Raw genomic sequence first — 14,560 nt, forward strand, 5'->3', positions numbered from 1 at the left:
CAAAAAGGACTGAACCCTTTTAGTCTTGAATAGATTCTGAGAGGACCTCGGTCAATTATTCAGAATCCTGAAAGGAATTGACACAGTCAGCCCAGAAGACGTTTAAAATTGTCAGTGAAATACAAACCAGAGGCCTAAAACTTAGGACAGAACGTTCTGCATTACACAAAGGGTGGTGGGGGTCTGGAACGCACTGTCCTGGCTTCTTTCACGTATCAGCTGGACGAGATCCACAGATCTCGGCGACTAGCAGCTGAGCAAATTAGAAGGCCAAATCGCCTCCCCTCCTTTGTAATCTTTCTAATGTTCTAATCTTGTCGGAAGTTATTTTAAGCTTTTTTAATAGCAGACAAGTGGCACAACGGTCTAGGCCAGCGATCACCTGCCCTCACCAGTGGTTTACATTGCAACCCACATCTTCACTGTGTACTTGGAGGAGTTATTACCTTTATAAATTGTAACGATCGGTAGCTATTTCAGGACCAGATAGCCCGCTGCAGTTTGTGTTTCAGCTGGTACCTGAGCGAGCCGGCCTGTTTATCCATGAGGCGATTGCAGTTGCCCAGCAGCTGAAGTAGCTACTAAAATAGCAATGCCTCTCCCACAGGGCTGCCTTACCTCGTTGTTCTCTTGTTGCTGTTTTCTTCCGCTCCTTGCAGGGGTGTGCTAAAATTAAATCACCCTTGGAGCCCGGGCCTGGTGGGCCGAAGAACTCAATGATCAAGCTCCTGTCCAGATCTGCTGCCTGTAGTTGCCTCCCAATGCACAGTGTTCTTCAGCAGGGCACAGCGAAGGTTAGCTGAAGAAAGAGCCGAGGATCAGAGGAATAAGTGAACATAGTGCAGGTATACAATATGAGCAGGTAGGGGTGTTAACTGATGTCCCCCTGGTCTTTACCAGTCACGGCCTCCTAATAATCTTCCTGTATGAACTGGCTTCCTCACTCTGTTCTCCTCCCCAGCTGGTGGGTGGGGAGCGTACTGGCGCACTATGGCTACCGTCGCATCATCCAGGTGCATTGATTTGCAGCAGGAGAAATATCTGGACACTGGGATATTTGGAAAGCCTGATGTTTTTTAGCAACCTGTGACTATTCTAAGAGAGCTCCATTGCTAAATGATTAGGGGGAAGGCAACCCTTTTCATTTCCTTAAATTAAATAGTTTGAAAGGCTATACCAGCCAAACAAGCAAGACAGGCCAAATGGCCTTTTGAGAGCAAGTCTTTTTATGCTGTTCTTTTTTTACCACTTTATCCAATTCAGGGTCATGGAGGAGCCGGAGCCTATGCCAGCAAGCAATGGGCACTAGGCAGGGCACATCCCCGGACGGTATGCCAGTCCACTGCAGGGCACACACACACATACTCACACCTAGAGCCGATTTTCCTAAAAGTCAATTAACCTACCGGAATGTCATTGGACTGTGGGAGGAACACAGTCTGTGGAGCACCTGGAGGAATCCCACACAAACGCAGGAAGAACATACCAACTCTCTGCAGTTTTTATGCTTGAGCCAGTTTCTCTCTGACCCTAGTGATTCCAGCCCAGGGACTGAAACCAGTCCGGCGTGGCCAGGCGTCTCGCTCAAACGGAAACGGCATGGAGACGGTACTTCTGCTTTCACAGCAGCCTGGGCTGCGATGTAGTTTGTAATCCCCGTCCTGGAGGGCTGGTGCCTCTGCAGGGGTGCTGGGTTTCTTCAAGGCAGCTGCCCCTGAAGAGCTTGCAGAAGCAGTGCAGTCAGTAACCTGCGGGTTTACCCTGGAATAGGGGACTCTGGGGCCACGCTGGCCCTTCGGGACCAGGACTTGAACTTGAACTTTATTGCCATCTGTAACCGGTACATGTCCTGGTACAGTGGAATTCATACTGAATTGTAGAACACAAAGTGCAGACAGTGCATCAAGACAATATACAAATAAACAGTAGACAACGTACAAGTAAACAAGTCAATAGTTCGAATGTAAGCAATGCAGACCTGTAAACAATGACTGCAGATGTGCAATAAATCAAGTTACAGTGAGGTAGAGGGTGTGGGTGTGGTCCGAGGGGCATGGCCAAATGTGTTCGCCAACCGCATGGCTTGTGGGTATTGAAGAATCGGGACTGGACGTCCCTGGAGGTCACCTGCACAGCCCTGCGTCTGGGGCCTCGCAGGGGTGACGGGTTGGGCTGAATGGGACAGCATGTCTTTCTCCCCCCCCCCTCCTGCCCTTTTTAAGTGGTGGTGGAGGGACGGCGCCTGTAAGCCGCACTAGTGAACAGGCCTGAGCTGTCGAGAGCCTCACTCCTGGGGTGGCTTCACGATGGGGGTGTTTGAAGCTGAGTTTTTTGGGGGTTGAAGGGCACAGCCTGGGCCTGGGCCCGTGTTCAGAGCCGGAGAGCACCGGGCGGCCTCTGCAGGACCTCCGTGAGGTTGGGAGGAAAATGTGGAGACCAGCTGCCTGGGGAGAGAGGGAGAGGGAAAGTGCAGAAGATGGCAGTAGGCCAGCACAGCTCCTCCGTCACACCAGACAGTGGGCTTATTCATCGGGCTGGAGTGCCCAGGGTCCGAGGGAAACTCGCTCGGGCTTTTCGGAAAGATAACATGTCAGCGCACAAGTGTTCAGATGGGGGCTGTGGTCGGGTAGCGTCAGCCAAAACCAACAAGCCATGAAAAGGCGGCCCACCAGACCTGGAAATTTAAAATGAGAACAGCAACACGTTTCTACCCCCTTGGTCTTCCTCTCCCTTCATGACCCTGGGTCAGCCTCTCAACAGATGGACTACTCTTCTCCTCGAGATCTCCAACCCGAAGGACTTCTTCAGAACATGAAATTCAAGCATGAACCGGCAGCCACAAGTGGAAACAGCGTGGAAGTGCCTTTAAAACTGAGAACAGGAGGCACGTCTTTACACAAAGAGTGGTGGGAGTGTGGAACAAGCTGCCCACAAATGTTGTTGAAGCCGATACCCTGGCTTCCGTCAAGAAACGGTAGGATGACTTCTAACTTTTCTTAGGTTCCATTTAAGATCTAAAATCTGAGTGCGGCATATCTTGCCTCATATCATTTTTCCTACAATAGACTTGGGTGCTCACCTGTAGTGAAAACCATATTATCTTAATTTTGTATGCAACTGCTATTGGCAATATCCTGTTATTTTCTTGGAACTCTTCAAATAGAAAATATAGGGTGTTTAATTTTACATAAAAAGATGTTTTCAACATGCGCACTGCCCAAAAACTCAAGAACATGCCCCACGGCTTGAGCAATTCTACTAACGTTCTTCTGCAGTGCCCTCTGAGGACAGGTATTTTTAATTTTACAGATCTTCAGGTGCCTTTGCGCTATTCTAATAAACATCATTCTTCACCCTCAAAATCACAAGGCACAGGAATTTGAATCTGGAGAATACAGGGACTGAACAAATCTAATATTTAATGCTCCAAGGGCACCCAAGTCGAATGGGTAGAGAGCTCTGAATACGATCACACGGGGGATCAGTCCTTCTTTGAAGCCCCTGTGTCTGAGAGATTAGCAGCATCCCAGCTGTAACAGCAGCTGCACTGAGAGGGAACAGCTCTCTGCTCTGCGGGGACAGAGTGTTCGCCGGTCTACAGACAGACCTTGGGAACAGACTCAAAGGAAGTGGACCAGGAAATAAACCGAATGGGATTTTTTTAATCAGCGTAGGCCGAATTGCAGCGCTCGAGTAGATTAAAAGGTATATTGCGCTGGGGTTCAGTTTTTTTTTGTGAACTTCTCGAGAAGGACTTTTGTCTAAGATGTCCTGAAACAATTGATTTCATTCAACATTAAAACTTTGGATAAGTGGCTTTTGAGACAGGTGGCCCTGGAGAGAGTGGGCTCAGTAATGTGTTCCTCATGTTGGGCTGAACCCAACGACACCTGATCACGATACAAATGAGAGCTTCCATGAATCCTGTCAGCGGGGCTCGGTGATGGCTGCCACCAGCCAGGCTCTCCAAGGTAAAACCTAAAAATGTGGCCGGTCGCCCTGCCTGCTGGTTTACTGTCAGAATGCGCTGTCCCATAGCAGAGTCAGAAAATTCTACAAGTGAAAATCTACTGCTTTGTGCTGAACTGATGCTCCTTTTCAGATGTACTGTATATTAAACCCACATTGTAAATTCTGTTACTGGCCACTATTGGTGTTTTCAGCTGTCAGCTAACTGCCTGTTCGCTCACGCCACACTGCTCAAGTCCTTGATGATCGAGCTGAAAGCTGTGCGTATCTCTGTGTGTGTGTGCCCTGTGATAGACTGGCATCCTGCCTGGCACCCATTGCTTGCTGGGATAGGTGCCAGCTCCCCTCTGATCCTGAATTAGAAGTGGTTAGAAAATGGATGCATGGATTGAAACGTGCTTTTCTTTTTTAATGATGCAGATCTGGACTCAGCTGCGCCTCCAGTGCTACAGACTCTTCTCCCACAGCTAGCTGTCTGCATTGCCTGGTTTTGAAAGCTTCCAGCGCAAGGATCAAAATCCTGGTCTGGAAGAGAAAGTGTGCAGCAGATGATCACATCTCCTGGATGCTGATTTCAACAGGACCCCCCCCCCCCCGAGTCTAAAGATGGAAGAAGTCAACCGTCAAAAAGACAATGTGAACAATAACAAAAGAATCGTTTTAGAATTCCTGCTCAAAACAGCGGGAAGGTCCGTCTCCCTTGTTCAGTTGCTAGCAGTCATTGACTCCAGAATCTCACCCGGCCTCTTGGCCAAGGCTGTCGGAGAATCCTTGAGAATATGCCACTGGTTTGAAGAAATCCCTCCTGTTCTTGGTTTTCTTTGGAAGAGCCCCTCGGCGTGTGCGAGTCTGCTCGTCGGAAGCGGGCGGCTGCGAGACTCTGGAGCTCGTCCGAGTGCGTTGGCCAGACCTTCGGCGTGCGGGCTTCAGGTGAGTCGCGGGGCCTCTCGACAGAACGCTCTGGCCAGTCTCCCGCGAGATGAAAAACACACAGAGGCCCAGCGGCACGCTCTGTCTGTACATTACATACGCTGCAGACCGGCTGCTCCCAAACATCAAAAAGCATGTGCTGTAAAGAGGAAATCCGACTTGTTTGAGCAGCTGTGCAAGTTGTGATTGCAGAACGCTGATTTTTTTGCTTTCTCTTCCTTCTTTCTCCTTTCTTGTTTCCCTTTTGGCTCAGAGTGACCAGACTGTGTGGTGACTATCTGAAAGGCCCCCGCCCTCCCCACCCCCCACAAACTAATCAAAGCAGTAGATGCTGATATAAACATTTTACGTTGCTGTCTAATGCCTTCTGCTACTGAAAACATCTTGGCTATCCCAATAGTGTATATATTTTTACACAAAGGGTTGTGGAGGAATGGAACAAATAGCCAAGCCATGTTGTTAAAACTGATTCCCTAAAGAACTTCAAGAAGGGCGTGGATAATCATCAGAGGAAAATGAGCTGCCAGCAATCGGTGAATCTGGATGGGTCTGGATGGCCTGTCTTATGGTCTGGTGAACCCGAATACCAGGTCTTCCTCTGAGTGATCCTGCGCCGCGAGTGGGCTTCAGTCCGCTAGATCATATTCGCCTGCTGTGTGGCCACAGTGTCAGTTTTTAATGGGGCGTGCTCCCTATCGACTGCAGGTCCCGTCTCCGTGTGCGCGGGCACGCCTGCGCTCTCCACGGGCTTGGAGCGGCGGCGTGTAGCGGTGTAGCGCCCCTAGCTGAGAGAGGCGCTTAGGAGCTGGAGAGGAAAGAGAAAAAAAAGAGAGACGGCGAAAAAAAAACTGTGAATGAATGGAAAACGCTTCTGCCGTGCTGGATGGAGCGAGAGAGAGAGGGGGGGAGGTGGGGGAGACGGGGTTTCGGCTAGACTGCGCTGCGCGGCGAGGATAATCTGTTACAGGAGCCCTGAGCAGAGAGACGGGACATTGGAGGCGGAAGCTTGATTTGGGGAGACAAGGGTATCCGGGAAACGAAAACGTTGCTGGTTTAAGTATTGCTACTCCCCCCCGTTATTTCTGCGTGCCCGTGATCGCGCCTGTCTCGGCAGAAGACGGAATATTTAAAGAGGATGCGTTAAAATGAAGGTTTGCTTGTATGTGGAAGTCGCAGGCGGGGGGAACGATACTTCTATCAACAGGTTATCCCAGTGCTGCCCGCGGACAGCTCGGTGGAGGAAACCTTAGCCGCTGACGAAGGTATTTTTTTTGTTATTTACAGCCCCGTATTTACCTCGCAATTGCGCTAACACGCCGGGAGCCCCGATCCGTAGCTGAGCGATAAACGAAGAGCAGGGTTGTTGAAGAAGGAGTTGTTGAAAACTGAGAGAAACTATGTCAGACGACAGGTTAATTTTTGGCCTTTTGGGATTCCTGTATAGTTGCCTTTGATTTTGAACCCCACATAGCTGAGGCAGAGATGACGCGTCGGCACGTTTCCAAAGGATAACCCCGGGTTTTTCGGCAGCCTGGGCACACGGACACAGAAACAGACGACGCTCATAAACATGAGCGAAACCCTACAAGAACGGCAAGAAAAAAAAAATAAAGACTTAAAAGTATAACCAGGAAACGAAACTTTTTTTTTAAAGGAAAGCAAAATATGAATATCAATAAAACGGGACCCGCTAAGGGATGAGAGCCGCTGGTTGTGTTGAACTTAAGTTTTTATTTTTCGGGTGAGTCGGTGAGCGGCGATGTCACCGAGTTTTGGGAACTGCTGCTGACTGCTGGGCTGCTGCAAAGAGTACAAAGTAACCGGCAGCTGCACCCGTGGGTGCTGTCTGAGCCGAGGGACCGCGGACAGCCCCGTGCCTAGATGGTTCCGAACAAGTGGACGGTGATGAGCTCGGTTCTGCAGAGATACGGGTCGCCGCCGAGAAGCTGGCTCGGTCTCCGGCTGCGAATGAGTAAGTACCCTTCGCGTCGCCACACGCTGCGGGCACTGGCGTCGTTCTTGTGGAGGTTGTCGTCTTTAAAACTAAAAGAGTTTTAAAATGAAAGCAGCGAGAAATTAAACGGAAACAAGTAACGCATTTGGTGGCCCTGTGGTCCGATCCGGGAGTTTGGAATGGATGAAGGCCGGGGTGGTTTGGGGTTGGAGCGCCCGGGGACGAACTTCAACAGGACGGGTTACTGACAAAGGAGATTTGAAAGTCTAGCTGTTGGGCTACCTTCCTCACCGACCAAACCCGGGCATACTGTAGAGTGTTCCTCAGGTTGGGCTGAACCCAACGACACCCGAACACGATACAAACGAGAGCTTCCATGAATCCTGTCAGCGGGGCTCGGTAATGGCTGCCACCAGCCAGGCTCTCCAAGGTAAAACCTAAAAATCTGACCGGTCGCCCTGCCTGCTGGTTTACTGTCAGAATGCGGTGGCAGTAGCAGAGTCGGAAAACTCTACTTGTGGAAAATTTTAGTTCAGAGAAAAGGCACCGGCGCGTCCCTTTTCAGATGTGTACATGAGGCGCCACATTGTCAATTCTGTTACCGGGCACCGCCGGTGTTTTTCAGCCTGTTCGCTCTCGCCACACCGGGACCTGCTCATGTCCTCGGTGGCCTTGCGTAACCCCGGCAGAGTTAGAGACTGGACTGGACTGGACTCCTGTCTTGGGGGTTCATGGGGGTTCAGACGGTGCGGGGGGGGGGGTGTGTGTGGACCAGTTCTGGTTCTGGAAGGGATGTGATGGATTTAGTAACCGGGAAGAAGGATCTCCTGGGCAGATTTACATAGCACCCTGTAAAAGTGGTCAGGCAGCATTTTGGTGACAGGAACCCAAACCGTTCATTAGCCATAGCTAATCCGCTGACCTGCGTGAGCTGCCCAGCAATCAGCTAATTCAGCTTATTCTGATTTGGGAAATCACTTTTCTGGAGCCTGAGCAGGTTAAATTGGTATCTGTGATCCTGGCACTCGGGGAGGCTTTTACATCCTGCCTGTGTTGTGGTTTGGTTAAGAGCTCTAATGAGACTTGAGAAAGGCCGGTTTTGAATCCAACGGAGGAACGTTTTAAGATTATCCTTTGATTTGGATCTTTTCAGGAAAGCTCCCCAGATCTGAGCCTTGAGTTGTTCCGGCAAGCAAAGCAAGGGCTTTGTCGTGTTCATTAAAGTCTCCTTAATAAAGCTTGTTCGGGTTTGAACGCCGGGCTTGGTCTCAGCCTGTAAAAAGCTTGTGGAGCAGAGCTGCTCTCCAAGAGGAAATTTGGTTTTCCCTCTCTCTCTCTCTCTCACTCTTGTTTTCTTTCCTTTAGCAGCTATTTCTGTGATTTGCTGACTGAGGGGAAAAAAAAGACAGTTGCGTTTTACAGCGCATTGCCCACTGTGGTTAAACCAGGTCGTTGCTGTGAACAGGTTAGGCTGGCCAGGGGAGCGACTGGGTGGTGAGAGACGATCAGTGACCTGCACCGTGGAATGATCATCAGAGACACCAGTGGGGTGGGTGAGGAGCTGTATACTATCATTGTGGAGTCACCTGTGGAAAGCTCTGTCCAGTGCTGTGTTTTTTTGCCTTAAACTCGGGATTTGAAGGTTTTTAAACCAAAATGGGCTTCATATAACTTCTGCCACTGCCCGGGAACTACACGCGAGTTAAAATGAAAAACCAATGAGATGTTGCCTGGAACAAAACACGGGGCACACAAGGGAGCCCGCTCAAACACGTTGGAAACACTGCGGCGGGGCCTTGTGCAGCACCGAGGCTGTGCTGAGGATGTGGCAGTGTTGTCATGGCAGGGGTGAGAGGCAGAGGGGCCAGCTGCCAGACGGAGAGCTGTGGTCAGGACACATTCACCAAGCCAACCTGAAGGAGAGGTGTGGCCTCTGGAGCGGATGGCTGTGGGTTTGAGTCCTGAGTGGAGTGCTGCTGCTGCTGCCCTAGTCATGAGCAAGGCCACTTTATCCGATTCAGGGTCACTGGGTAGCCTTGGACTATCCTGGTCAGCACCGGGCACAAGGCAGGGTACGCCCTGGACAGGACACCAGTGCATCGCAGGGGAGACACCGACATGCACACACGCATAACGGGGCTTGTTTTCCCAGAAGCCAGTGAGCTTACCAGTATGCCTATGCACTATGGGAGAAAACTGGAGCAGCCCTATCTCTAAACTCCTGTGGACATGGGGAGAACACACAGACAGCACCCCAGGACTGGCATTGAACCCAGGGACCCTGTGCTGTGAGGCAGCAGTGCTAACCCTGCGCCAGTCCTTAACGCAAGGGGCTTCAGTAAAATACCCCATCTGTATATACGAGTACAAATCTAAGTACGCTTAGACAAAAACGTCAGTCCAGTTATTCAGAAAATGTGACACTCATCTCTTTTCTTCTCCCAATAATAATACACATCACAAAACCTAGAAAATATCACAGTTCACGTGTTGGTTTTCAATATTTAGGAACCATTTTAGCTGGTGTTTGGGTTTTAAAACGGTGCAGCCCACTTAGGCGGTTAAAAGTGATTCATGTACTGTACCAGGCTCTAAGCCTGGGTTGGTTTGAGCTTGGTAGCTTGGAAAGTCCGGCTTGGGAATTCGGCTCAGGCCTGAGGAAGCAGCATCGGAGAACCGATCTCCAGTCCTGCTTGAGCTGTTGTGTGAGTGCTGGTGAGGGCAGACTGGTATTACTCATGTATAGTAGTATGAGACCCAGGCTTCATCCAAATCCGCGCTTTGTGAAACAGTTACTCGGCTCCTCAGATGGCAATTGTGGGGATGCGTTAGAGAGGCACTGTCTGAGGCGATTCACCATTCGCTCTGAAATACAGTACACCGGCACGATCTTGTATTGATTAGCTCTGCAGGGAGAAGAGGAAGAGCAGTTCGCCTGGCGAGAGGCAGAAGGGAAGATCTCCACATTGTCGTGACCGCTTCATTGATCTTAATCACATTCCAGCGTCTTAACTAGTCATCTGTCCTTGATTGTCAAGGGTGATGAGAATAACACCTAATGACAGCTGATGTGCAGAAATCTCAGTGCTTTATCTCCGTCTGGCCAAACACTTTGGTCACTTCTCCGAGGAGACAGCAGGCAGATGATTTTTTTTTTTCATGCAGATCTGGTCGAAACTTGGCCTCGGCTACACATTGCGAGTTCCCAATCCAGCGCTTTTTGGTGTTTTTTTCTGCTGGCCTGTGGTTTTTTTCCCTCCTACCCAGTGGAGAGTGGCCATCAGGGCTTGGTGAAGAAGTCAGCGCCTGTCAGATGGGCCCCTGATTGAATCTGGGTGTGAGGCGGGCAGGGAGGTTCCAGTGGGCCTGACATCTACACACAGACTGCAGTTCAGAGCTGAAGGCAGCAGATCCACATTTGGTCGACAGTACAGTATATTAAGAAATGCTGGAGAAACTAAAATTGTAGGAATAAGAGCGTCTTCGATTCAGTTGTTTTTAATTGTTTGTCAAGCGGGGGAAAAAAAAATTCGCCTCTTTCTTGGTGATGTGCCCGGAGTACTTTAACAGAACAGCTGTCGGGGTGTACAGTCTCAGTCCACACTTTAAAAGACCCCCAAGACTGTTGATTCGCTGAAAGCCGGCTGCTTTTCGTGATGGGGGAGTTGTGCGGCACCAGCAGGGGATGAGCCGCTGCTAGGGGATTGCAGACTGAGCGGCTGTGCCAGGGTGTTGGCACACCTGCGCCAGAGGAAACCCAGGCCTCGAAGCTGTGGGCAGCTCCGGTGAGCAGAGCCGCAGGCACAGGCAGGAGCAGATCACAGGAGCCCAGCAGGGGCTCCCTCTCCACTGCGATGGGGGGCATGGAATGCCCACGCTCTTGCATTTTAAAATGAGTTGTATATCCTCACCATGGGACCAGAGGAGCTGGAGAGACAGCCCTGCGGGTCTCTCGAAGTCCCTAGGGCCGGGCAGTTCAGATTAGCCATCTCATGCAATGATTGGCCGCACTCTCATCAGCAGCGCTGCCTTAACCGTGCCTGCTGAGACCAGCTCTTGCAATATTTAATTATTGGCAACAGCATTGCAGTTGCTGCATTGCAATGTCCTTAGATGCCTGTTTTGAAGAAGGCAGGGGTGAGGGTGGGGGGGTCTCTCCGGAGACCGGTGCCATGAAAAAAGGGGGGGAGTTGGAACGCCCTGTGATCTTCTGCTCGTCCCCGGCCCGTGACAGCCGACAGACGGTCCCGGCGCCTCTTTCCTGCCCCCAGGGCTGCGCTGCTGGGAACGTAATCTTCTGCTAATCTACAACTGGCCTGTACAGAAGTGCAGGAAAGCCTGTAATCTGGGAGAGGATACTGGGCTGCCTTTAATTCCTTGGATTCTCAGGCTGGGGCTCTTAATCCCCCTTCAAACATGCTGGCTTAATCCCTGGCCAGATGTCCCTGTCTGCCTGTCTGAAGCGCAGGTCCTGTGCACCCTCCTGTTCCCCTCCTCTCTGCCTTCACACCCCCTGCGGATCCTCCCCTACTCCTCTCCTTCTCCTCTCCGCTGGTCACGCGGCACGCGGTACGCTTTCCTGCCCCGGATGTGCTGAAATGACAGAACAGGGACGACGTGGCCGTAGCTCCGAACCCACCCTGGAAAACCACAAAACCACACAGGCCGGCCGGCTGCTGTTGCTCTTAAACACCTCTCCAGTCAAACTTTAAACTCTCCTTGCAGGTGCAGCAGACTAAGGTTGGCAACACGGGCCCGGTCCTCTCTCTCTCTGCTTGTTTAAATATTCCATCCAAACCCGTTAAATAATTAACTGCAAGAATCTGTGAAAACTCAGTTCAGACTGAATCAGGTAGGGGTCTGTCACTCATCAAGCTCTTTGAGCCATTTCTGTGGGATAGTACAAGCCCGATACCGGCTTGGTGCATAGCGAAACATCTTTGGAAGTGCAGTGAACAGACTTAGAAAACTTTCTGTTCATAACAAATCTCTGTGTGGAATCTATGACCTCATATTCTTGCGTCTAATTGCCACCTTTGAAGTCAAAACGTTCCTCTGTGGTTGAAAGTAGAAACTGCTGAATATTTTTTTTCAAATCTTTTTCTGTGTTGATGTAATTTTTTTTTCACGCACTCCGATGTTTTTTGATGTTTGGGCTTGCACAGATTGCACTACCTGTAGGAAAACGGCGGCTGTACGGGCTAGCCCGTTCAGCTCCCGTGCAGGTTATAGGTGTTTAAAATACTCTAGGAGAGCATAATGTCCATCTGTCCTTCCATTTTCTAAACCGCTTTATCAAGTAGGGGGTCAGGGGGGAGCTGGAGCTTAACTCGGCAAACAGCTGGCGCCAGGCGGGGTACACCCAGGACAAGACCCCAGCCCGTCGCAGAGAAAGCATCATGTTAATAAAAAAAAGTTCCAGCCAGTTTTAAAACCAGTTTGTTTCATTTTCTGCGGGTCTTGTTGAGCTAGAAGTGAGATGACTGGAAAGTCTTGAGCACTTGTTAAAAATCCTTTTCCCTTTGTCGTGATTTATGTTCTAAGCAGCATTTGAATACACAAGTAGTATACGGTAATTCATTGCTTGATATAACTGACGACCGTTTCCCTCAGTTTATACACACATCTCCAGAGGTGTAATGTCGGTATAAATTAACAGAGCCGTTGGCTTTGAAAAGAGAGAACAGGAATGTACCCTTTACATCTGAGGCTTTATATTTTGGTAAACGGGATTTTGATTGGAGGGATGAATATTTGTTTGGAATCCTATATCCAATATATCCTATATCAGCAGGGAAGAAAGCTATAACAAGAAAGTGGCTTCTCGCAGATCTACCAACAATGAATGACTGGATTGAATTAATAAAGGAAATATATATATAATGGAAAAAATAACATTTTCACTAAAATTACAAATGAAAATATTTGTCAAATAATGGTCTAGATGGGTTCAGTACATTAAACCTTTAAGGTCAGATTTTGTTGAGATACAAAATAACTGAAATTTAATAAGATACATTTATATAGTCTCCTCCCTTTTTATATATCTTCCTTCTTTTGAATGTATATAGTTTTGTTAATAAAGTTATATCATTGTAAAAAACTAGGGGAACAAACAGGAATTTGTGCCTGTGGTGTAAGGCTGAATCATGGTTGTTCATGTGTAAAATGGTTTTGTTTTGTTCTCTGAAATAAAAAAGAAAAACGAGAACAGAGGAGGGCGCTTGCTTCCAGTGGGAAGCAGGAGCGAAGGGGTTGCTGTGTTTCGGTTCATTCACGTGCCAGTGGCCAGTCTTCGCAGAGGGGCGAGCCCTGGGACGCTGTAGGAGACCGGGCCCTGGGCCCTCTCTGGCCTCGGGTCTTTCCCAGGCCTCAGCCCCTCTGTCGCCGGGTCGTGTTCGATGTCCCCTCTCGTCCCTGTCCCCCACCTCGTGATCCGGCCTTCAGGACCTGGGATCCGCGTGTCTCAAGCGCTCCTCCACGCCCCTGCCACGTGCAGAACTGCCCCTTCTAACCCTTTCTGGTCTGAAGTTTTGATCTTTGGGTCGAAAATAGGAAGAAGTGCTCGTATATCGTTAGCATGCTACTTTCTTCTGACTCCTTGCTGTTGTCAGGCACGTGCTTGTGAAGTAACTGCGGGTACCTACCCCGAACGAGTCGGGTTTTTGCTGTTGTGCACCTCATAAGCTCCCCGCCAAACCGTGGTGTCAGAATAATTGCTTGATCATTTACGTAAGGTCTCTAACGAGTGCCCCCTGGATAGGATCCATTAAAAACATGATCTTTCTTGCCAATAACAATGTAACTGTTGCATGGAGCATGTTATTATATGTATTAACTCTTTATTCAACTTTAGCATGTTTTCATCGGCCTAAGTGTTTTAAATGTTTGGTGCTTTATGTCAGCAGTTATCTGTTCATCCGTGCAAATTGTACCAATCTTGGCTCTCCGTCATCTTCCCTGACTAACTTCTTTCCTGAAGTTAAATCTGTAGGAGAAAAGAATCATGTATCTCATGTCTGAAATTTGTCCGTCTTCTCATCTTTGAGACAGTCTGTGATGTTGCTGAAGAGTGTTTAAAAAAAAGCAGAATACACTGATTGTCAAACGAATGTATAAATTCATTGAATATTACTCACAAAGTTATGGAAGATAAGAATATATGAGGCAGGCAGAAAGGTGGTGTAGTGGTTGGTATTGTTGCCTTGCAGCACTAGTGCCCTGGGTTCATTTCCTGGGGTACTATATGTGTGGATTATGCTCGTCTCGTGTTCACATGGGTTTCCTCCCACAAAAATATATAAGGCTAGGCATTTTAGCCCTTAAGGCTCTTAATCTGGATAACAACAACAAATACTCTTTGCATCTGGTCTTGTGCGTGATTAAACCTTTATCAACTTCGAAATATCAAGCAGGAAAAAATCTCTAGAGTCTTTTGTGACTCTGGTACTTTTTTGTTCTCTGTTCCAAAACCTGCAGCCAGCACAGCCTGTTTAAGGGTGCAGCATGTAGCAGAGAATCAAAGTGTTCCTCCTACCGGATGTCCCAGACTGTCTGTGAAAGGACATGTGGATGACACTGTTGCTGTGTGTGTCACTGCAGGCCAAGGAGAGGGGCTGCAGACCCGTTGGGTTTAGAAGAAATGGAAACATGTTTCTCTAGTGTAGGGGGAGTGGGGTGTCAGTCTGTCCCTATGTGTCTCTGCAT

The 14,560-nt window shown here is 49.2% G+C and overlaps 1 protein-coding gene across 1 annotated transcript in view; it reads left to right on the plus strand.

Annotated features, from left to right (window-relative positions):
• Positions 1-5,823: 5,823 nt before the first annotated feature.
• The window catches only part of LOC148817493 (pleckstrin homology domain-containing family G member 5-like), a 99,269-nt gene continuing 90,532 nt past the window's right edge, over positions 5,824-14,560 (plus strand). The window contains exon 1 of the mRNA XM_088938259.1: positions 5,824-6,871. Within this exon, the coding sequence (XP_088794385.1) occupies positions 6,781-6,871 (91 nt within the window). The 5' untranslated portion in view covers positions 5,824-6,780. The remainder of the gene's footprint in view (positions 6,872-14,560) is intronic.

This window comes from Atractosteus spatula, chromosome 20 (genome assembly GCF_055471065.1).
Source record: "Atractosteus spatula isolate fAtrSpa1 chromosome 20, fAtrSpa1.hap1, whole genome shotgun sequence".
NCBI classification, from domain to species: Eukaryota; Metazoa; Chordata; class Actinopteri; order Semionotiformes; family Lepisosteidae; genus Atractosteus; species Atractosteus spatula.